Below are 22,774 nucleotides of genomic sequence, written 5' to 3'. Positions count from 1 at the left end.
ATCTACCACACATAATTGTTACACCTAAGCAAACATTTCCAGTCATGCTGATGTAATCAAAATCATTCCTCTTACCAATTAGAAATTAGTCCACATGTTCTCACCATCTCTCCATACTGCCTAGAAGTGTCTAAGGATCACTTTTCTCATAGCTTTGTTAGCTTCAAATTTTGGGCCCTGCCACTCCAGTCTGTGGAAAAGTGAACCTGAATTCACCACTCTTCACATGGCAAAGAGCACCAAGAACTAACCCAGAATCCCTCAGGGCAACAGAAGAAAACCAGAGGTGTGTCTCCTGTAAGTGCTACCTACATCACCCTTTCTTACCATGACATCTCCTACTCCTGACAGCAGTTTCCAGTTTGCTGGGAAGTTTCCAGTTGGTAGCCACATGGCTACACAGTCTACCATCCACACTGCATCTGTCTGGGAAATGTATGGTCTGCCTGCCCTGTAGGCACCTTGCAGCCCCCTTCCACACACATCCAGACAAAAAGAAAATCCGAAACAGGGACCACATGGTCACTATTCCCTATTTTTCTGTACTAAGTTTTAATACCTGTCCATAGGGATGTCCATACAGTAAAACTAGAAACATAAATCAGAAGTGATGTACATAATTATACATTAGGTACTTGGAGGGGGTCGGGGGGAGGGAAACAATCCCAAAGATTGGAATCTTTCAAAGTCACCAACAGAGTTCTGACAGGTGTCTCCCATCTAAACTTTGGTAGTGATTATAGATCTACTGATAGTTCTGAAAATCTAAAGGGAAATGACCAAAAAGTTGAGAACCACTTCTAAAATAGGCCATCCGAATAAGAGATGTTTTTATACAAATCTGAACAGAGTAAATAGGATATAGTGGTAGAAGTCTCCATGGGGGTATCATCAGAAAGAAAACCAATGTTTAACCATCCTACATGGTTCAAGATTATATGAAAACTATTGCCCATATCTTTGACAACAAGCCGCAGTTCTAGAGGTTTCTGCTTTGTCACATTGTATCAGAGCTACAGTGAGGGTGAATGCTTCGATCTTTCTCCTAAACAGTTGCCAAGAACACTTCCTTAGGGGGAAATTCAGGCACCCAAAATAACATATTTTCTTTCAGGGTCCTTGGATCTAGATTAATTAAGAGTTCAGGGTGCTACAGAGAAAGAAGCAGAGGCAAGAACATATAATAGTGGAGAAAGAGGAAGAACAGAAGGGAGGAGCAAAAGAGAGGTAGCAAAAGAACTTCTGTAATTTCAGCATGTCAGCACAATTAATTACACTTAAAGGAGACACCAGGAGTTGGCTGTGGTGACAGTGACAGTGTGTCATCAAGCAGAGAAATGCAGAGGGCTCTTACTGCAGCATATGTGTCTGGCTGGCGTCCTTTTGTTTGTCAGGTACCTCGTAGTGGGGGGAGATCTTGCCGAGGCCACTGTCACTCAGCATCCTCTTTCGCACAGCAGGGTTCCACCGATCTGATATTCTAGGGATATAAGAAGGAAGAGAAAGGCATTCACCCCTCAGAAATTAGCTGCGTACTCCACTTTGAAGCCATCTTATGCTTAGTGGTTCCCAGCATTTTTCAGCCCATAGCAAGTTTAAATTGATTAATTCACTATGAATACAAGACTATTCCTAAAGATGAATAGAAGCATTTTTGGTCTGTTGAGAGGATGATAAGAAACAGACACTTCACCATCATGCTTAGACATAAAGGGCTTCACGGCCTTATACAGTGGTATCAGAGCCCTAACCACACAGAGAAGAGAGTTTGTAACTCAGTCATTAGAAGTTTATGACAGGGCAGATAGTCAAGTGGTATCTTGACCTATAGAGGAGGTTAAAAGGTGCCGAAGTTTATTAGCCCTGCTGTGTGCTCCAGGATGCCTAATGGAGTAGATGTAGATTATGCTACTGTCCTTCTGTCATTACCATGGCTGGATTTGTTCCTGTCCTCGGCTCCTCACTTAATATCTGCCCTCCCACATCTCACAGTCCTTCAGAAAAGGGGACCATAAAGAAATGCTTATCTCTAATAGAACCGTGAAAAGTCCGATCCCAGCAGTACTCACCCAGAGGCCTGCTCCACTACCAGATCAGGCATTCCTGGGGGCGTCCCCACCTGCTGTGACATTACCACCTCTGGGTCCAGAATAAAAATCTCGTCCTGCGAAATTTCTGTCACAAAGTGCAAATGTTCCTGTTGGAGTGATACAAGCAACAAATAATGAACCTGCAGCATCACTGATCTCTCAGAACACCCAGCTGCCCTAGAGCCAGCTGGCTGCACATTAGTGTCTCTGAAGAGCATTCAGGGGACTCTGTGTACTTAAGTGCATACTTATACAACCACACTAAAACCAATGCATCAGAAGTTGCTAATAAATATTTCATTGATTTCAAGGCAAACAAGATTTTCAATGAGCAAGCTTCACACTCACAGCAACACTTAAAAGACTGCTACTCAATGACTCCATGTCATTCTGATGAAAACTATAGGCCTACCCAAAAAGCTGAGGTTTGCATTTCGAAATGAGGATCAACACCCAAGGTGTCTCATTCAGTGATGGCTGACAGAACTTTTCATTGTTTGGGGATACTCTTCCAGATCTTTACTGCTTGTACATTCTGGTTTCACATCTCCATTAACAAAGCTTTCTTTCTTAGTCCTTCCTTTTAGTTATTGACACTGAAGGCTCATTGTCCTTCAAAAAAACACTGAGTGGGAGTAGGCCTGTCTATGTAGGCAAACAGGCAGGACACTTCCCACTGTTTGTGTGCTGGGACCACCACACAGTATTGACCTTCTCCCCACAGAAACACAGGATGGAGGAGTAGGAGAGAAAGATGACCATCTGTATGGTATCAAGTATTAAAGAAATACAGAAAAAGTCAAACAGGATCAGATTGCTTAGTTTAATCTACATCATCTTCACCCATGCCTTCCAAATGTTGAAGTACAACATGAAAACAAAGATGTACAACATGTGTGTAAAGAAGTCCCATGGTGGCTACATGCAGACACTCAACCTGGAAACTCTGAACTAAAGTCATAGCTCCTGCTGCTTGAACTAAAGCACTAGCTGCTTTTATTAAGAAATGGTAATACATTCATACGATTCAGAAACAGCTTACACAGTTCTCAGGGGGACCAGATACAAATGGCCACTGTGTGAAATCAACAATTTGCACTTAATGCTGAGCCACTAATTGGCCTGTTCTGGTCACAAATCAGAAACACCAAAAGCCCTGTAAAATTTTCAATGTTTTCTAGAAAACATATTCAGATTGTCAAATCTCTACCACAGGTTTGAATCCAGCAGAGCTACACATTGCTTTAGGAATATTTGATGTAGCTCTGTTCCTAATTCTCAAATTGTAACATCACCTTAACTTCTATAGCTATTTGGTGGCAGACATACACAGGATCAAGGCTTCTGGTGCCAAAAAGCATCAGTGAAAAGATAAATGTGAATACACTGGTGCCACACAGATGCCCTTAGTAAGACAATAAGGATGACAAGTGCGGAAAATTCTGATCTTTATATCAAATTGGAAGGAAACAGAACAGCAGATGGTCAGCAGACACAAGACATCATTAAAACAATGTGAATTACATCAGCTAAAAAATGGCCCAGAATATTTTCTCTATTTCTCATGAGACGTCAGTAACATTTTGGAATATATAGGAGGAATGGTAGATAATTCATTTTAAGCTGCATTTGACAAAGCTTTAAAAAAAAATAAATCTATAGAAATTATAACTGAATAAAGATTTACCTGAGATCTGTCAATGCGGTAAAAACGATCAGCAGAAGTTGCTGCAAGACAGAAACAACAAAGACATTGTTAAGAAAATAGTCTGAGCAGAACTGCATGGCCCAAACAGGCTGTTTTGTCCACTACTACATAAGACAACCCCTGTGTCAGTGAAGTGGCCCCACAAGAACCTAATTTAATTAATTCATTGTGTCCGTATAAGTGGTATCTCTCAAGGGTCAGTACTGGGACCGAAACTGTTCAACATTTTTGTCAGCAACATGGACAGTGGGAGTGAGTGCACCCTCAGTAAGTTGACTGATGACACCAAGGTGTGTGGTGCAGTCGACACGCTGGAGGGAAGGGATACCATCCAGAGGGTCCTTGACATGCTTGAGAGGTGTCATGAAGTTCAACAAAGCGAAGTGCAAGGTCCTGCACCTGGGTCATGGCAATCCCAGGCCCACCTACAGTTTGGGTCCAGAAGTGATTGAGAGCAGCAGCCCTACAGAGAAGAATTTGTAGGTATTGGTTGATGAAAAACTCAACACGAGCCGGCAGTTTGCACTCAGCCCAGAAAGCCAACTGTGTGCTGGGCTGCATTTAAAGGAACACGGCCAGCAGGTCAAAGGAGGTGGTTCTCCCCCTCTACTCTGCTCGTGTGAGACCCCACCTGGACCACTGCATGCAGTTCTGGTGTCCCCAACATAAGAAGGGCATAGAACTGTTGGAACAAGTCCAGAGAAAGGCCATGAAGTTGATAAGAGGACTGGAGCACCTCCCCTGTGAAGACAGGCTGAGAAAGTTGAAGCTGTTCATCTGTTCAGCCTGGAGAACAGAAGGTTGCGTGGAGACCTCATAACAACTTTCCAGTATCTGAAGGGGGCCTACCAGGAAGCCAGAGGGGGACCCTTCATTAGGAATTGTAGCAATAGAACAAGGGGTAATGGGCACAAACTGAAAGAGGGGAAATTCAGGACAGATATCAGGAAGAAATTCTTTACTGTGGGAGTGGTGAGATACTGGAACAGGTTGCCCAGGGAGGTTTTGGGTACCCTAACCCTGGCAGTGTTCAAAGTCACATTGGATAAGGCCTTGAGTAACCTGGGCTAGTGGGAGGTGTCCCTGTACATGACAAGGAGGGTTGGGACTAGACGATCTTTAAGGTCCCTTCCAACCACAAATATTCCATGACTCTATGATATTCCTATCCCATTAAATGGTGAATTTAAAGGTGAGGTTTAATGAAATAGTACTCACTGAAAATATTAATTTGAAATAAATATTTTTAAAAATGTATTAAATGGATTTCAGGCTTATAAGAAGAATTGATTACATTAAAATATGTGACAGAAGAAGCTCCATTGTTCCTATGAGAGTATGGCAAGCATATAATTAAACTGATGAGTCTAATAGGATTAATTCAAATTTTGAATCTAAAGAACAATACCATGCTTGGGAGCTCTTTGTAAATCAAATGCATGGCCACAGATATTCACTCTGAATTAACAATATATTCAAGGAAAATTTATGCTACTCATGAAAAGCACATGAAAACAGGGCAGATTCACTAAATAAAGCACATATTATGAATTTGCCACTGTCAAATAATGTATGTTACTAAGCCCAAAAGTATTTTATTATGTACAATGTGCTTCATCAGATGCAATTTTTTTTGTATCTACTTTGCATTTTGTTTGGCAAGTGAAATCAGGTCCATTCACTCTGGAGTTTTGACACAAGAGCACAGTGATATAGCATTGTAGGTTTTGGCACTGCAAGAGAATATCAAATACTAAAGACAAAAACTAAATGCATCTACCCACCCAGCTTTCTCTCGAAACCAAACAGATTCTCAATATGTTTTTATCAATTTCCCTCATGAGAGACAAGGAAGAGTGATTAGAAATTGCCAAGGAGAATTTTTTTTGTTTAGAATATTAAAAATTTAAGCCTCCCCATGCTGAAGCTTTTGTAAAAGCAGATGCCATCCATTTCAGCTGCTAATTTCTGTGCTCTGGAGCCTGATGTAAAGCCCAGATAAGTCGTCTGCTTCGACAAAGTCTGGGTCAAATACAAGTGCAGCTCTCTCGGGAATTACATGAAGTGCAGTATTACAAGGAAAATGGAGGTACAGTTCTATCACCTAAACACTACAGTGCCTAAAGACTATAGAACTTAAGAGTGAAGAGCACAGCCTTACCAGTAGCAGCACATTGCCACAGCCAGCTGCACTCTGAGTTCAGGCATTGCCATGCACTAAGTCTCCTCATCACAGCAGAGACTCTAATAAACCCAACTAACCTCCCTTAGGGGAGCATGTCTCCTTGGGGTGAAAAAGCTACAGCAGACATTTTGATTGCCAGATGAAGGGCCCACTTCACTTCTTAAAGGGGAAAGAGGGTCACTCAGCTCCTTTTTTACCTGCTCAGTGTAACAAGAAGGAACAAGTTACCCCACCACAGTTAATACTCTCAGATGAACTATCCTTCATACGCACAACAGAGGCAAGAAGCACGCTGGACACAAGACAAGGGAGATGCACTCACCATCTAGGAAGCACCATCTAGGAGAGAGCCTCTGGACAGAAAGTACTCTGGGGAAAGAGCTTTCCTGGTCCTGTATAGGGCAGGGAAATTATATTTTAAAAAAGGAACCGATTTTTCTCTAAGATGGGCTATTTCCTAGACTTTATGCTTTTTTTCATTTTGCTCTACTGACGTTGCACAATGTGTAAAAGCTACATAACCTAAACCCACTTTTCTTCTCCATGACATCAAGGTTTGACTGCAATCATACAAAAGAGTAAACTGACATGGTTAGTTTTAGCCACATCTTCAGCTGTCCTCTTCCCTTCAGCTCAGAAGTATCAAAACCTTTGCATCAACAACAGCTTTCCTAACAGGAACAGAGGCAGGTGAAAGAGATCAAAGACACACATCAGCATCAAACAGCAGCCACAAACTCTAATTACTGTATGTTACTTATGTGCTGTCACAGAATCACAGAATATGCTGAGCTGGAAGGGGCCACAAGGATCATTGAGTCCAACTCTTGGCCCTGCACAGAACCATCCCCAAGAGCCTGAAAGTATCTGTCACCTTCCTTTGTTCCAGCGCAGTATTTTTACACACTTTTGCCTTCTCTACTCACCTGCCACTCAAAGCAATTCCCCACTTTGCTCTGTCCCAAATGCATATTGGATTAAAAAACATGTTATCCCCTGTACCAAGAATACGGAGAGTGCAGGTCTGAGGACCACCACTGGTCAAAAAAATAGACATCCTACATCAACATGTTCCCATTCTGGCTAAAAAAATCTGCTCCTGGAGATCTGACAGATGTTACTTCAGGAACCAAACTAAATGACTGGGGAGACCTTCTTACTGACCTGTGCTCACCAAGCACTCAGTCCTCCCTGCATTTTTAGCTCGCACTGAGCTGGAGAGGCAAAAGGGATCTCAAGAGAGCAGAGGGTGGTCATCTCTGTGCTCCATGCTGCCAGTGTATGGTCAGCCAAATTCTTAAAGCCACTGGCATATAACATTTAAACACAAATGTATTTGCACAGGGTAAAACACGACAGCATGGATCTTGGGCACACACACAAACTTTGTGTAGAGCCAGATTGTATCATTATTTACATCTTAAGCAGTACAATCAGCACATCTACAAACAATGTAAATTCAGGCTCATATTGACTCAAGATTAAACTTTACTCCTCTTTCAGACAACAGACTACAGAGTAGTATACCAAGTCACATGACTAGAAAAGAAAATGTAGAAGCAACAGGGAGGATTTTACTCAATTTCATAAACCTTGCTCTCATGTACAGCTTATTGTCTCCAGCCTCACTACAGGAGAGATGGAGACAATGACAGTGTCAAATTCCATAAAGTGAACTTTATCTGCACATGGGGACCAAGCAACACATCTCAATGGTTTCACTGAATCAGATTTAAAATACACCTTTTCTTTCTCTAAGAAGGACTAACCAAGCTGTGGGATGCTTAGGTTTGCTAGTATTGCAGCTGAGGGCTTTGTGGGAGAATCAAGGATCACTGAAATCCATTAGGTTTGCTGTCATCTGTCTCTACACAAAGCTTTATGTATCTTAATATTTAGTCCACTGTGTGGAAAGAAGAGGACAGCTATACAAAGGGAAAAAGGAAGAAAACATACAATAATGGTGTGTACTAAAAAGTAGTTTACACAAAGAGGAAAAATGAGTAAAAATTCATAGAGTACATAATGTTGGCAAAGTGCACATAGGGATAATGCTGGTAAATATAAATTTGAATCACAAATTGCATATTGTGATATCCTCCTTCCAAGACTTCATTACAGATCAACTGCAGAACTAGCTTGCAAAGTCTCAGGCCCATGAGAATGGTATGTTATGAGTAATAAACTCATTAGAGAAACAAAACAGTATGAGAAACAAATCTAGTGTAATTTTTCTCATTTGTACCTAGGCTTGCTAATATTTCTGCTGACTTCCCATGTTTTGAGCTGCAGAGGAATCACACAAGAGAACTGCATTTATGAGACCTAAAAGTACCCATGACACCTTATTAGTGAGGTATAAAGACAGTTCTATCACTTTAAGCACCTTATTCATGCCCTTTATCCACTGCTTTTTCCCATTTCTGCAATTCGTATAGGGATACCAATGTGGAACAAACCTCAAATTAACCTAACAAGACAGTTTGCAGAAAGTGACCCACTGAGAAAAAAAACATGTTTGAAGAAACCAGGACAAACACCTACTGAAGACAAAACACAGAGAGGGGCGCATTCAAAATTGTAGCATCATAAAAAATGGATGGTATGTTAGGGATTTCACACTGCTGTGCACTAGAGAAGATGGCTAGGCAACTAATTCATATACTGATATAACTGCAGAGGTTAGAGCCAAGTATTGAGCTGATTTTCAACATTTCATACTCTTTTTTAGACCTCTCCATATAAGCAGATTTAGTTCTTCATTTTACCTCGGGCAGTTTCCTACACATGGAGCAGTCAGCAGCCACTTAGGTTAATTTATAATGAGTGGAATAGAATCATACATGCTGATTTATTAGTCAATTTGCTAGACACTAACAGTGCTCTAAAACTCAGTTCCAGGGAAATGACTGATGGAAATGTCAAAAATATGAGGTTAACATTGGACAGGGAAATGAAGAAACAAACCATGAACTGATAAGAAGGAGGCAACTCCAGGAAAACATGCCAAATTGCATTTTCTTATAGTGCCTGCAGTCAGTGCATCTAACAGGCATTCTTGTGAAACTAGAATTCTGTATCACCCAAGTAATCAGTAACACCCAAGAAATTATCTGCAATTTCACCACAATTGGTTCCTCTCATCTGGATCTCTGTACGCTTTCTCAGTGAACTTGTTCCTGCTGATCCAATAAGACTTGCACTGCTAAATTAGGAAAAACCTTATCAACACCATGCAAGCTTGTGATCCTAAGAACTATGTCAACTGACCATGGTTTGTGTCAAGTCTCTGTGCTAATATCCAACCACTTCAGGAGCCAGTAGAGTTAGTTTGAGTTAGTTTACTTCCAATTGAAGTGCTCTGCAATGCATTATTTTACTGAGAGAAATATACAACAATACTTCAAACTGTAAAGGCAAGTTCTGTATTGTAGAATAAAGTTGTAAAATGCACAAAGAGACCAATTTTAAGAACTAGCCACCTAAAAATTGTTTGTCTCATGCAGAAAACACATTTGTGCCCAAGATGGATTAAAAAATTACCCTGAAGATTATGTTAAAGTAGATGACTGACATGTACAGAATTATTAAGAGGTTAGGCCTGCTACAACTCCTTTTTTTTCTCACTGATAAGACTTTATTACTACAGCTATGCAATATAACATGTTATTGTTCTGTTTCTCAGAGAGAGAAAAAGTTTTACTTTTGTCATTTGTCCTACAGGACACAGTCTCTCATTCACTTCAATATGCAAGGTACCACTATCGCAGTATCACTCCCATCATCATCCTGTGCTAGTTTTAAAGGTGATTCCATAAGGCTTGCAAGGAAAAGGATTGTACAAGAGAAATCAGAATGGCTATCCAAGATTAAAGCATAAATGTTAATCAGAAATTCAGCTAAAACATAGGTGTTTAGCCCAAGAACATATAGGTTCAAACGCAAAGAGTGCAGTTCACATTGTTAACTCTTTTTGTTCTGATAATAAAAGGAAAGCTTATCTCACCTGGTAATGAACTCTCTGTGTAGTAGAAGGTACTGACTGTAGGTCCTAGATGGAGAATGAAAGACACAGCAGTGATGAAAAAGACCAAAGCAACAAGAGCTGTTTGCAGTTCTACTATCTGAAGTGGTTGGGCAAACACAAATCATTTTGCAAATATTTCTCACTGGTTTTAAGCACGTGAAACAAACACCACAGAATAGTCATGGAAAGTTCACTTAAAGTTTAGATTTGCACGCATTTGGTAAAAAAAAACAGTTTCAAAAATATAGAGATTATGTTTTAATGAATCTTTACCATGCTACAAATCTATTTGTTCCATGAGAACTATCTAAATTTAGAATATCAGCAAAAAAGTTAATGAAAATATGCTAAAAATCTAAGCCTTTTTTTACAAATAGTTTCAAGTGATTAATGCACTGAAGAAAACCACTGGCAGTTCTCCCCATTTTAAGACAACCTCACTCCAAGGAGGTCATATCAGAATGATCCTGATATTTAGCAGGGTTCAGGAATCTAATTTATTTTAATAGCGATTTTGTCAAATAGTTATAGCTCATGACTTAATCCACCATAGAGCCTGGCCTACAGACCATTGCCCCCCAGCAGCAACCAAGCTGGCAGAGCTCAATAAAAACTTGGCACCTCTATTCTCAGCAAATAGGTCTGAGCCAAATCAAGCACATTAAAAAAAAAAAGGCACAGAAACTGCACAAGGTTGTGGAAACACAGCTCCTCCACAACCACTATGGGTAATTGAACCAGAACTTCCAGACTGATTGTAATTTTCCATACTCCATACTGCAAATATGCATCTTACACCTTACCTTATGGTATGCACCTTATGCAACATACAATGTGGTTTTCTGCCTGATAATAAGTCACACCTCAGGTCTGGATGTTCAGAAATGCAAAGAAGTGAAACCCTGAAGTGAGATACTAAGGCTCATATTCTGACTGCAAGTGAAGAGTTCCAAAACTTACAGGAAATCAATGGCTCCCAAAGAGTTCAATGAAAGGGGTGAGATTCATAGTTCCTACATAAATCAGACCAACGATTTATAAACCTACATGATGTCCTCACACTTGTAAATGTTATTGAAAGATATCACTAAGATAGTGATTTTTAAGAGATTAAAAACAATCAGACACAGTATGGTGATGAAAATCCATTAGTTTTATCACTAAAGGCATACACACTTAAAATGATTTGGGTAATGATACATTTGGAGTCTCCATTTCCCAGACTGTATTGTAGAATGAACTCTCACGAGTCAAGGTGTTCAAGGCAATAAGAGTGGCACTATTATTAGCTGCATGAACATATACTTCTGAGATTTGGAACAATCTATTCGATAGTTGTAGTGTTTAGTGATTTCTCAGATTACTACACGACAGTATTAGAGAGTAACAGTTGAATAACTGGACCCACTCAAATACCACAATGCTTATCCTTACATAACACACTTTCTAATGCACAATTTAGGTAATTTCAGCAACGTTTGTGGAAAGTTCTGGCATTCTATTCTTAATCAAAGAGAAGTAAACACACCCATCCACATCAATTATGTTACCATTTAAAAGGAATCAGTGTGATTTTTAATTTCCTGTTTAAGAAATACTTTCAGTACTTTTATTATCATCTCTTAATTCTAGAATTTTCATTTCAGTGGCAGGCAAATTGCAACAGTCTTAATATACAGTTGTTGCAACTACTAGTCCTCTGCACTCAGAACTGAAAGAAACGTAAAATAGATTAGCAAATGATATCTGAATTCACAAAAGCCTCACCTCTTGTAGGCGGTCAATGTACATACGACAAGTCTCCAAGTCACAGTCTCCTCGTACAACTATAATTCCTAGGGGAATGGCTGAAAAATCAAAAACAAAGAAAAACCTCTTTAACTAAGTCTCTTAAACTTGAACAGATTTGCAGTGGGCTTCGACTTTGTTTTTTTAATATCCTCACAAAAGCTTTCTATTATCTAAATCTTAACAAATATTTAAAAGATTATTATTCATTGTTAGTTTCGCCCACTTATAATTATCAAATATTTCAGTTTTCAAACACCTTTCATGGTTTCATGAAAGAAGCTGAAACATATTCAGTTAAATTATGTACTTCATTTTCTGATGTCAACATCAAACATTAACTGCAAAGAATGGAACATGCCTCAGAAAAAGAGTAAGGGAGGTGCCCTTATACCTTGAAATAAGAGTAATATTTTATTTTCAGAACAAAGTCTACAGATTTAAAGTAATCAAAGTCACAGCCTGATTTCAGAGAAAACTGTCCAACACCATGTTATTTTGATGTAGGGCTGCTTTCAAATCAAAACAGACATTTTTCCATCTACACACAAAATTGACACATCTCCATATTTAGTCAGGAAAAAAAAAAAAGCCAGCAAATAATTCCCTTCAGGTGAGGGCAACATTTTTAATAACAGGACATTTAGGTTTCCACAGTCATTCTGTTCTTGCAGCCAAAAGGAGTCCAAAACAAATCCACAAAAAGAATAAATAGAAAAAAGTATACATGATTCCACAAGAAAGGTACCAAGAGAGCTACCTACTAAGATCTCATTAAATAAGAAGAAAACAAGTGAACACTCTTGAGTACCTGATTTTGTAAAACTGAATCACTGAATAAAGTTTTTTTTTCCTCCCTGGAGGGTCTTTAATCAAATAATGCCCCAAAAATTTATGGGAGCAGCAGGAAATATATTTAAATCCTCACATGAATTATTCCAGAAGGAGAGCAGAATATCAACTCATAAACAATTTTGATAACTGGATAATGATCAGCAACATAAAATCGCCAAGGTTTCTGAGATAAATAGAAAACAGTACTGTGCTGCAGCCTTTCCTGCTGTTGAAAACAAGTTGATTAAGAGGGAGAAATATTCAAATACCGAGAAGTTCCTCATTCTGGTAAGAGAACAAGACAGCGCTAAAAGATATCAGGGAACATAGTTCCTCTTTTTCTGGTCCACCAAGGCTAGAAGTACAAAGAGGAGCTCAGTGGTTTCAGGGAGAAGACCTGGGAAACACCTACAGCAGTCAAGTTCACAGCAGACCTCAGAGACCAGCACAGGGTTCAACAATGCTGCCAGCATTGTGTTTGGAAAGCAAATTGAACAGCAGAACAGCTATAGACCCAGGAAAAATGGAAGCAGAGGAAAAAAAATGCTGGAGGGAGAACCAAGGACATGAAGAAGGGATCAGCAGGAAGAACAAAAGAACTCACACGTCGCCTGAAACACTGACATCCAACAGCAATGACAATTCCCCTACACGTTTTCAGAAAGGTCAGGTGGGAACAGTGCTCATTGTGACCTCCCAGATTCTTTCATTACAGAACAGAAACTGAGAGACAAGCGAGTGGAAGGAGGGTCAATCATGAGGTTTGCTTCACGCGCTCCAATGCTCTGGGTTACAAACTGATTCTCTTTGCTTAGTGTTTATTATTGCTTAACCTGCTCTGACAGGAGACCCTTAAGCTCTTTGCAGAGAGTTCTTAATGGCTATCTAGCTTCAATTCAGCAGATCCCTTTGCAAGCCTTACTGAAAGAAGTGTTTGTTAAATTCATTTATAGCACTAAAAAGTGAATTGCAGCAGACACAGTTACACCTCCAATAGCTACAGAGCACTAGGGAGCTACACCATTGGCTCATAAACTGTCACTACAGATTTTGTCTCTCTTCTATACACTTAATGGGGACTAAAGCTTTGACCTGCCAAAACAACGCAGATAACACAAAACTGAAATCCTTAACTATCACCATTCCTGACGGCCTGAAAGAGAAGGACCTTAGGAACATCTGGAATTCTAAAGAAATCCACCAAAATATCTAAAAAGCAAAAACTAATATTCAATAGGTATCTTAGTGGCAATATTTATGGGTCTCATCTAATGAGTGAAGAAAAAAGTAGTGATTCACAACTTCAATTAAATTATGTCATACCAGTTGCTAATGGCCATAGAACAATTCTGAAATTCTGGGCTGTGTGACTTTGGCCTTGAAAAGAAATGTGCTGTCTTAACTGTTTGAAAATCGTGAATTAGCACGATCTACGGCTTTTGGGGTCAATGGCTTAAGGGATAAGGTGCATGAGGTGGGTCTCAAGGGGTTCCATTCCATATGGTTCATGTCCTTTGAAAAACCTTTAAAGTCATCACTGGGTAACACTATAGTATATGTTAAAATGCTGCTTTCCAAATTTTTTGTTTGTTTGTTTTGGATTTTTTGTGAGGTTTTTTCTGTGGGTTGGTTGGTTGGGGTTTTTTGCAAGACTCATTTAGCTTTCAGCAAGGAAAATGTTCCCAGCCCTCATTTTTCAGAAACCACAGTAAGTAAATAAAATGCACCACACAGCCAAGACTTCCAAAGTTCTTCACAATAGTTGCTGTTTGAAAACAAAAGCAAATACTTAATGATTGATAATGGGATTGAAACTATCGGGTTGTTTCTCATTCTAAAAATAGGGCAAAACTGCGCAAGAGTGGCAAAAGGAGTTAATTTATGATAAACCAGTTAAAGACAAAGTCAACATGCACGGCCTTCAATAACATTGTGGGTGCTTTCATGCAGGAATAGAGGAACTTCTCTATTTGCTGAATAGCACTGTGTGGATGAGGATGTGGACAGTACAGAACAGTGCTGTGGGACACAGCGATTACTGAATATGCCAAGTGAGGGGTGGGAGGACAAACAATTACATTAAGAGCACAGGCACTACAGAGCAACTTCCCATACACCCACACACTGTCCACTCCTGTGAATATATGGATAACTCCACACATGGGAATACACCAAAAAATAAGGGATAGTCTCAGGTAATGAGCCAAGCCACAGCATTCAAGTGCCAGATATTTTTCTTCTGAGGCGCCTGCTCTTCCGGCCACTTGCATCCAGCTCCCCATTCCTTTGTGGTCCCTGAATGATAAAAAAGGACTTTGTCCAGGAAGGTGTGGATACAGACTCACACTGCAGTGATGAGCAGCAGTGCAAGAACCCCAGAAAATGAGACGAGCAGACAGTTACTTCATATTCTGAACCAACACTGCAGAAAGCTTTTTGTTCCTAGCAACACTAACCAAAACTGAGTATCATCAGGAGGAGGGTTGGGTAGATGCAGCAGTAGGGGTAACGTGGTGCTCTAATTATCTGCAAGATTAATAATGATTTCTGAGTCCTCATGAAATTAGCTATGGAATTTATAAACAGCAAACAAATCTTCCACCTATTAACTGCCCATTATGCTGAATACCTAAAGCTAGTGAACTCTTTAATAGTATTGGGGACATAAATGACGGAAGCCTGAATATACTGCATATGGCACCATGAAGAAAAAATAGAATTCAATTAGCTTCCCCATTTACTATTATGAAAGGATTCAATTTGTGATCTTAACACCATATTAACCCGCTCAAATCCCAAACAAAACAGCCTTGAGACAGAGCATTAAGGCAAATGTGGATGCCAGGAAAACTCATTCTGAGTCTGACATACCTCGGGGGACTGGGGAGGTTAGACATTGGGTTCTAAATGTTTAATGTAGCAAATAAAGGATCCTCACTACTGAAGATGTTATAAGAATGCCATTTTCCTGAGGGGTTTTCACTGATATTAAGAATGTGAAGGATCAAATAAATTCTTGGTAGAGAATTCTAAAATATTCAGACATTAATATTATAAGGTTTGGCTTTCCCGGTATGGTTTTAATAAAAAGGAGTTTGTACAAAAGGATTTTCTCTACCACACAAATCTAAGCCATGTGCCTCTTCAGATCCCTTTTGCTTATTATACTGGGAAAAACCTAATTCTCCCTATATGTGTTGGTTGCTAGTTTTTTTAGCACTAGCAGTCCAACTCTAAAATCCTCACAGGTCAGGAGGTAAAACACGGTGGAGGCTATCAGATTAAACCAGACCAGGTTTGAGAAGGCAGTCATCCCCTCCAGGCTCTCAGTGACTTCTCCAGTACCCTGCTAAACAAAGGAAAAAGCTGTCCAAGCCAAAGGAAGAGAGAACCTGTCCCAAACACCACACGAAAAGGAACAGGTTACAGAAAGAAAACTCTGAAGAGCTGGGAATTGAAACTGGCAGAGGGAATGGATAGTGTGACTGAGAGCTGACAGCACAGATCTGGATGAACAATGAATAAAGATTTAGGATTAAAAAAAAACCAGGAACCTGAACTGTGAGGTCTACAGAAACAGACTAAGACAGGCAGGAAGGATGTGTGTGGGATGAGATATCCAAAGGGCAAAACCAGGAATGAAAAGGTAAGAGGAAATCAAATCAGAAAACCAACAAGGAAACAGGAAAGTAAAACAGGACAGAAAAACCTCACAGAAAAGTCTATACCAAGAAGACAAACTACGGCATGGTTTCCTGTAAAGTCTGAAATGGAAGCTAATATTCTTGATTCTCTCCACTCCTCTAGGCTAAATATAAAATTATATCTATTTGGAATACCGCCCATCTCTTCTAGTCGAAAGGAAGGCAGAGAACTATAATGAACATAGATATGCCCTTTGAGGTGTCAAGACAAGGTAGATTTAGATTAGATATTAGGAAGAAATTCTTTACAATGAGGGTGGCAAGACATTGGAATGGGTTGCCCAGAGAAGTGGTGGATGGAAAGTGGTGGCCCAGAGAAGTGGAACCCTGGGGGAGTTCAAGGGCAGGGGCTTTGAGCAGCCTGGTCTAGTGGAAGGTGTCCCTGCCCATGACAGGGGGGTTGGAACTTGAGGATCATTAAAGATCCCTTCCTGCCTCATTGATTCTATGATTCTATAACTCAGTGATATGAGATTTCAATGATTTGGGTTTACTCCTTCCCCCAACCCCAGACAATAACAGAGTTTCCAATATTTAACTCACTACTGACTTCTAATCCTCTTGGCTTCATCTTGCTGGGTGGCTTTAAGCAATCCATCCAATCCCTTACAATTTCGGATCTTACTAAATCACTCTGACAAAAAAATGCATTATTAACTAATGTCTACACAACACACTGACAAAACAAAGCTGTTAGAGCAAGGCTGTGACTTTTAAGCAGAGTGAAGGTAATGGCGTCTTTTACAAAGCTTCTACAGATAAGCCACAATGCGTCCTAAGAACTCCTGGCAAATAAATGGCCATTGGTGTTTCCTTTACAGGAGGGAAGAGGATTGTAGCTGCACAACCCATCTCACCTAAACCCATCCAGCTCAAAGCTGCTTCTCAATACGAGCACATTTCCTTCATGGCTGATCAGGAAGTCTGCCGCTCCCTGCTGCCCTTTATATTCAGGATATAAATACCAAGTCCTAAGTGTTGACCTTTTCTTACTTAGCTAGTTGTTCAAAATCACACAGAATAGTCTCCAAATTACCTTGACCTGTCATATCCCTGAGCTTTAAAGAGTCAGAATAACTTTGATAGCTCAGGTATTCTAAGTGTATTCCTGGTATGAGGAAACTACAGTATCACTTTACATGTACACATCCCAAATGACTCACAAGCTGTCACTCCATGTACACCCATGTATCTGATAAGAACTCCTAGGATGACCCAAAACCCTTAGATAACCCACAGAAATTAAAGGCAGAGACACATGCATTATAGACATCTAGCTAGGTATAATCAAAGAGAAGAATTTGAGGTTAACATCACATCATGTTACAGCATCTCACACACACACAGAACAGGGAGACTGCAGGGAAAAGCACTGTTAGATTATAGATAGTCCAATTGCTATACAAATGGAACTAATTTCTTTTAAAAATTGCTTTTGAATCTAGTGTGCTATTTTATTCAAGAGGAGATAAGGAACAGCTGCCTCTGTGTAAAAGGAAGTGTGGGAAACCCAGAGCTGCTACAGAGCTGAGAGTTATTTCTGACACTGGCATCACCCAGATTGGGTATGATTCCTCCTTAATCTCAGTGGTATCAAGGAAACTAAGATGGTTCTCTACAGCTAAGGCATACACAACAAGTTAATGTCAGTAAAGACTGACATATTCTATTAAAAAAACCCCACAACTCTTCAGTTACAGCTGATGGTGAGTTATTTCACTGCTGCATTTTCATGGCGAAATCTGAAATGGTGTCGGTAGGAAGGACTAAGAAGTGTTGAAGACCTCTTGGTCACTAGCTAGTTTATCATTTGTTTGCTGTTAACTAACTTTTTTTAAATAACTAGTTTCTGTGTATACCTCCACTGTCAGGAATTTCTTAGTACCATTTGAAAGGAGAAAATAGGGTTTCAAACAAAGTTTTAGCTGTTTTAAAAATAACTCAATTGTTCACCCTCACTGCAGCTTGGGATCACACTTTCCTGCTATGACAGGAAATTAGAGAGAGTGCACAGAAAATATGCAGGCAAGAGAGACAGAATTAAAATCTGTCCACCTAGAAACATCAGCCCATCTCACTTTTTGAATATGGTAATGGTGGTTATGGTCATGTAATGCACAACTCTCATATTGGGCAGAAGTGGTGAAGCTTGTGACTAGAGTGACAAGTGCTTGGGACATATATAGGAAAGTGTTAGAGAAGGCAACTTCATTTGCAGTGAAGAACATTACAACATAACTGAAATGCCAACATATATTCCTTTCTTAAAATGCTGCATGGAAGCATTCATCCCTCCTCGCTGAAGGATCAATAAGCATCCTCTGCACCATCATCAATCATCCCACAGACAATAGTAAGATGTTGACAGAAAAAAGAATGGAGGAGAAAAGAAGGAGCAAGGGGAGAGAAGAAAGGGACAATTCAGAAACAGCATCTTGGTTAAATGCCAGCTGCATTGAGAAGAAAAGCAGAAAACAAGAGAAGGAGAATGAGCTAAGGACAGTCATGCCCTTCAGAGGACAAAATGACATTCTTTAATTGCTTGGGAGGCTTTCAAAATGAGATGTCTACCTCCAGCAGAGCGAAGATTAATCTTCGTGGAACAGTTTGTATGACAAACTGTTATATGTCAGGAAGTGTAATTTTAGGTGAAAATAGATTCAAATCAGTATTTCAAGAAAACAAGGGGAGTGAAATATATTTACTGTGAATTAAAATGATCCAGATTAGTACACTGAAGTCAAAGCTTTTAAAATCCTATTATGGAGACATGTAACAGGCAAAAACCATAATAGCTTCTTTGCTATTTTTCCTTCAGGGATAACTTGTTATTAACTGGTTTCCTTTTCCTATTCAGATTGCTAAGGGATTCTGATTTGGTTCTCAAATTATTTAGGGAGGTAAAAGTGCTTTTAATCCTTGTGGACAGAGAATGAGTATTAAGTATAGTATTCTGGAATTCAGTTGTAGGTATTCTGCCAAAGCCTGAACAAGTATCTAAACTGAGTCTCTTGCAAGCATCTAGTGTGACAGACATATACATGAGAGCTACAGTCGTGTTGAAGGAAGCCAGTGCCTCTTCAGTAACAGGCCTGGTAGAAACAATTCCCCAGTAAAGCTTCCAAGAAACAACTTTTCCAATATCAGTGTTCTGGAATTTTGCTAGTACAAACAATTCCTCCACACACCCACTCACTCATCCCTTTCTTTAGTAAAGAAAGGAGAGCCACTTCTCCGCTCTCAGCACTTCCCTTCTCCCCCTTTAACCAAGTAATTTTTAGTGCCAATGCTCAATGAAATGATTTGATGAGGAGGACATAGCAGGTTTATTTCATATAAGTATTTAGCATATGAGAGAGCGAGGCAGCACCAATCCGTAGACATGTCACCAGAAAGCCATGTACAATTTATGGCAGTTTTCTATTTCAGAAATACAATTAAAATGGCTATCCAATCTTGTTAAATAGAAGATCTACATGGTTTTCCAGTTTCCTCATAAAAACTCGTAATCCTCTAGCATAACCATGCAGCTTCCAGAAAAGATGTAAGCAGCTTGCTGTAAGTCACAGGAAAACTCAGATGTTAAGTCTGTAATCACTGAACCACCAGGATTTTCCATTTTTTACTTCATGGAATCCCAGGAACTGACTAGAATATTTAAAACAGTTTTGTTTCTGACTATTTAGAGAGCACTTGTCTTCCCATACATGATTTTCTTCAGTTACAATTAACATCACCCAGAAGTCCTCAAATCAAGATCAGCCTCCTGAAAACTAACGGCTAGACAATTCTTGCAGGAGAAACTTATGTTGTATGTTCAGAGAAGTAGGCTGACGACCACCAGTGTATGCTGCAAGTTACATGTCCTTACACAGGACATCACCAGTAACTGCAAAGGATATAAGGTAGGTATCTTTTCCCATTTCTTTTAGGATAATGGGGATATTATTTGCTTTCTCATATTTTGACATAAAAGCAGTAGTGCACAAGCATTAATAAGACAGCTAAAAGAGGACTGGTAGGAAAAACAACTTCATGAAAAATGTCTGGGGAAAATACTCCAATCCAGTTATGTTATATTACCAAGCTGGCTGTGCAGTAACTTGAAAGAGAGACAAAAGGATTTTATGGCAAATGACCTACCAATGTCCAAAAGCAATCATTTTATCTCTTGACAGAGAGACATCTGCTTTTTTTAATGATAACCTCTTAAGCACACACCCAGTAAGTGATGAAATGTGTATAAAATCTAAAACCAAATCTCAGAGGTGCTAGATCAGTCACTGACATTTTTTTATAATGTTATCATTATGACTTTTGTCAGGTGACAAATAACATAAATATATATTTACCACAGCAGTGAAAAAATGTAATAAGTTATGTATTTTGTGTCAGAAAATGTAATGGCTCTTAAGGACCTAATATACAATAACTACAGACACAGATAACTTACATCCATAGTAAGGATAGGTGAGGATAGTTCCCCTCAAATGAGAAACCACAGCAAGGACCACCAAATGAACCAGACTGTTTCCAACAGTGTTGGAGAAATGTATGCTCAATGTGGCCTGAAAACCACTCAAGGTCAAACTCTCAATTTAAGCTTGAAGCAATTACCCCTCCAGTGAATCCTCAATCTGTTAAAATTCTTTTTAGTCCAGTGATAAAGGCTTTGATTGCTTTAACTATGACCAAAATCCACTAACAGAAACTTCAGTAAAGGCTGTCAGGACCTATATTAAAATTTAAGCCATTTCAATTCTTTTGTTGTAAGGAGAGATGGTGAACTGGAAGAATAAAGAGGGGTGGAACTAGAAGAGTGAAATGGAAACAGTTTAACTATCTTCCAACAATAAGATAAGCAAACCAATTAAAAGGATTGTCATCCTGTAATTATCAGAGTGCTCTGTATTACAGAGGGAGCTGAAGCTTTGTTGCACAACAAACAGTCATGCTTGTAATTTAATATGAATAATGAGCCAGATGCATGAAAAAGACTATTAAATGGTTATCACAAGAAGCCCTGTCCCTCATTGATTAATGAGTCTGTGTGTCACCAAGGAAAGGAACTTCATTTTTAAGTGCAGATTGTCATCATCAATGTTGCCAAAGCAACTGCTGTCTGCTTTTGACTTACCTCTGAACATGGCAATTAAACCATTACATGAGGAAACAAAACAGTGATTATTCTCTTATATGGAAAACCGAAGGCTGTTAAGGAGTAAGGGTCTGGAGAAGCCCTTCACTGGGGAAGATTAGTTCCCCAAGATAAATGCATCATAGTTCCCCAACTCAGTTTGAAATCTGATGCTAATCATAAAATCTGGAATGTTTTCATCCACTAGAAACCAAGCAGAATCAACAGAAAAACAAAAATAAAAACAAATGTGTGTGAAAAACGCTTATTTTACAGTAAATAGAATCAACTTGCAAAGGCATAGGAAAGCAAGAAAGCAGCTGGAATCTCTATACATGACTTTTACAGAGACTATTTATATAGAGAGAATACATATACAGAGATAGATGAAGATACACTCTACATGACTCATCCAAAAATGTATGCTTGACTTTGTGTTTGGGGTTTTTTGTTGTTATTTTTGGGGTGGGGTTTCTTTTTGGTCAATGTATGATTTACACAGAATGTTCTACCAAAGGCAGCTACAATCTGGCTTCGTCCAACTTACAGGCTTCCCGGAGTTTTTCCTTGTCGTAATGTAGCCCCTCATATTCTTGTAAATTAATCCTGTTCACTCTGATCCGCAGGCGATCTGGGATGGAATGAGGACTGCAAGAAAAAAAGAAAGCTTCTTAGACAAAGTGTTCCCTGGAAGAGCAAATGAAAACAGGATATGAAGTGACTTTAATTTTCTCTGAAAGAAGAAAGAGAGCAAGCCTCTTCAAAACTGGACCAATTCTTCACAGGCCCATTCTTGCATTTAAAATTTTGACTTTCCACTGCACAATAACTTAGATATTAAACCTTCAATAATAAGCAAGATCAAGAAGCCTATTTGCTGGTCGTGTGATGTGGAGTTGTAAAGGATTTTCTGAGTGGTCTCATCTCTCTATAACTGCCCCCTCCCTCTCCAGTTTGTCTTTGCGTACATCCCTAGGGCCCTACCACAGCCAGTAGATCTGCCAACCTGAAGTTCAAGACATGGAAAAATACTGTGTCCTGAAAAGCTTTCTTTTTTTATTCCATGCTGGTTTCTACCATATCATAACCTGTTATTTGATTTTTTCAGTTTTGTTGAATGTTATGCAAATTAATGGCTACATTTGCATTTTCCATTTTTAAAGAAAGAGAGACTATCTGTGTATTACAGTTCACATAGCAAATGTCTGTCCTAGAGGAACTGACCCCCAGGTCAGTTAAAAGTAGATTACTCATTCTGTCCTTCCACCAAAAGACTGTCTGTATTCTCTGTTTTAATCTAG

General features: G+C 39.4%; 1 protein-coding gene across 6 annotated transcripts in view; it reads right to left on the bottom strand.

The window, feature by feature from the left end:
- Positions 1 to 22,774, bottom strand: part of DGKI (diacylglycerol kinase iota) — a 210,213-nt gene that overhangs the window by 50,972 nt on the left and 136,467 nt on the right. For all 6 annotated transcript variants that reach the window (XM_027680570.1, XM_027680573.1, XM_027680572.1 and 3 more), the window contains 7 exons: positions 22,021 to 22,121; positions 11,778 to 11,857; positions 9,990 to 10,034; positions 6,306 to 6,375; positions 3,778 to 3,818; positions 2,070 to 2,197; positions 1,355 to 1,480 (listed from right to left, as the gene is read on the bottom strand). In XM_027680570.1, coding sequence (XP_027536371.1) covers positions 1,355 to 1,480; positions 2,070 to 2,197; positions 3,778 to 3,818; positions 6,306 to 6,375; positions 9,990 to 10,034; positions 11,778 to 11,857; positions 22,021 to 22,121 — 591 coding nt within the window. The remainder of the gene's footprint in view (positions 1 to 1,354; positions 1,481 to 2,069; positions 2,198 to 3,777; positions 3,819 to 6,305; positions 6,376 to 9,989; positions 10,035 to 11,777; positions 11,858 to 22,020; positions 22,122 to 22,774) is intronic.

The sequence above is a fragment of the Neopelma chrysocephalum genome, unplaced genomic scaffold (assembly GCF_003984885.1).
Source record: "Neopelma chrysocephalum unplaced genomic scaffold, ASM398488v2 Primary Assembly neopelma1_59, whole genome shotgun sequence".
Classification (NCBI taxonomy): domain Eukaryota; kingdom Metazoa; phylum Chordata; class Aves; order Passeriformes; family Pipridae; genus Neopelma; species Neopelma chrysocephalum.
The sequence above is the reverse complement of the archived record's forward strand: the minus strand, read 5'-3'. Positions and strand labels throughout refer to the sequence as shown.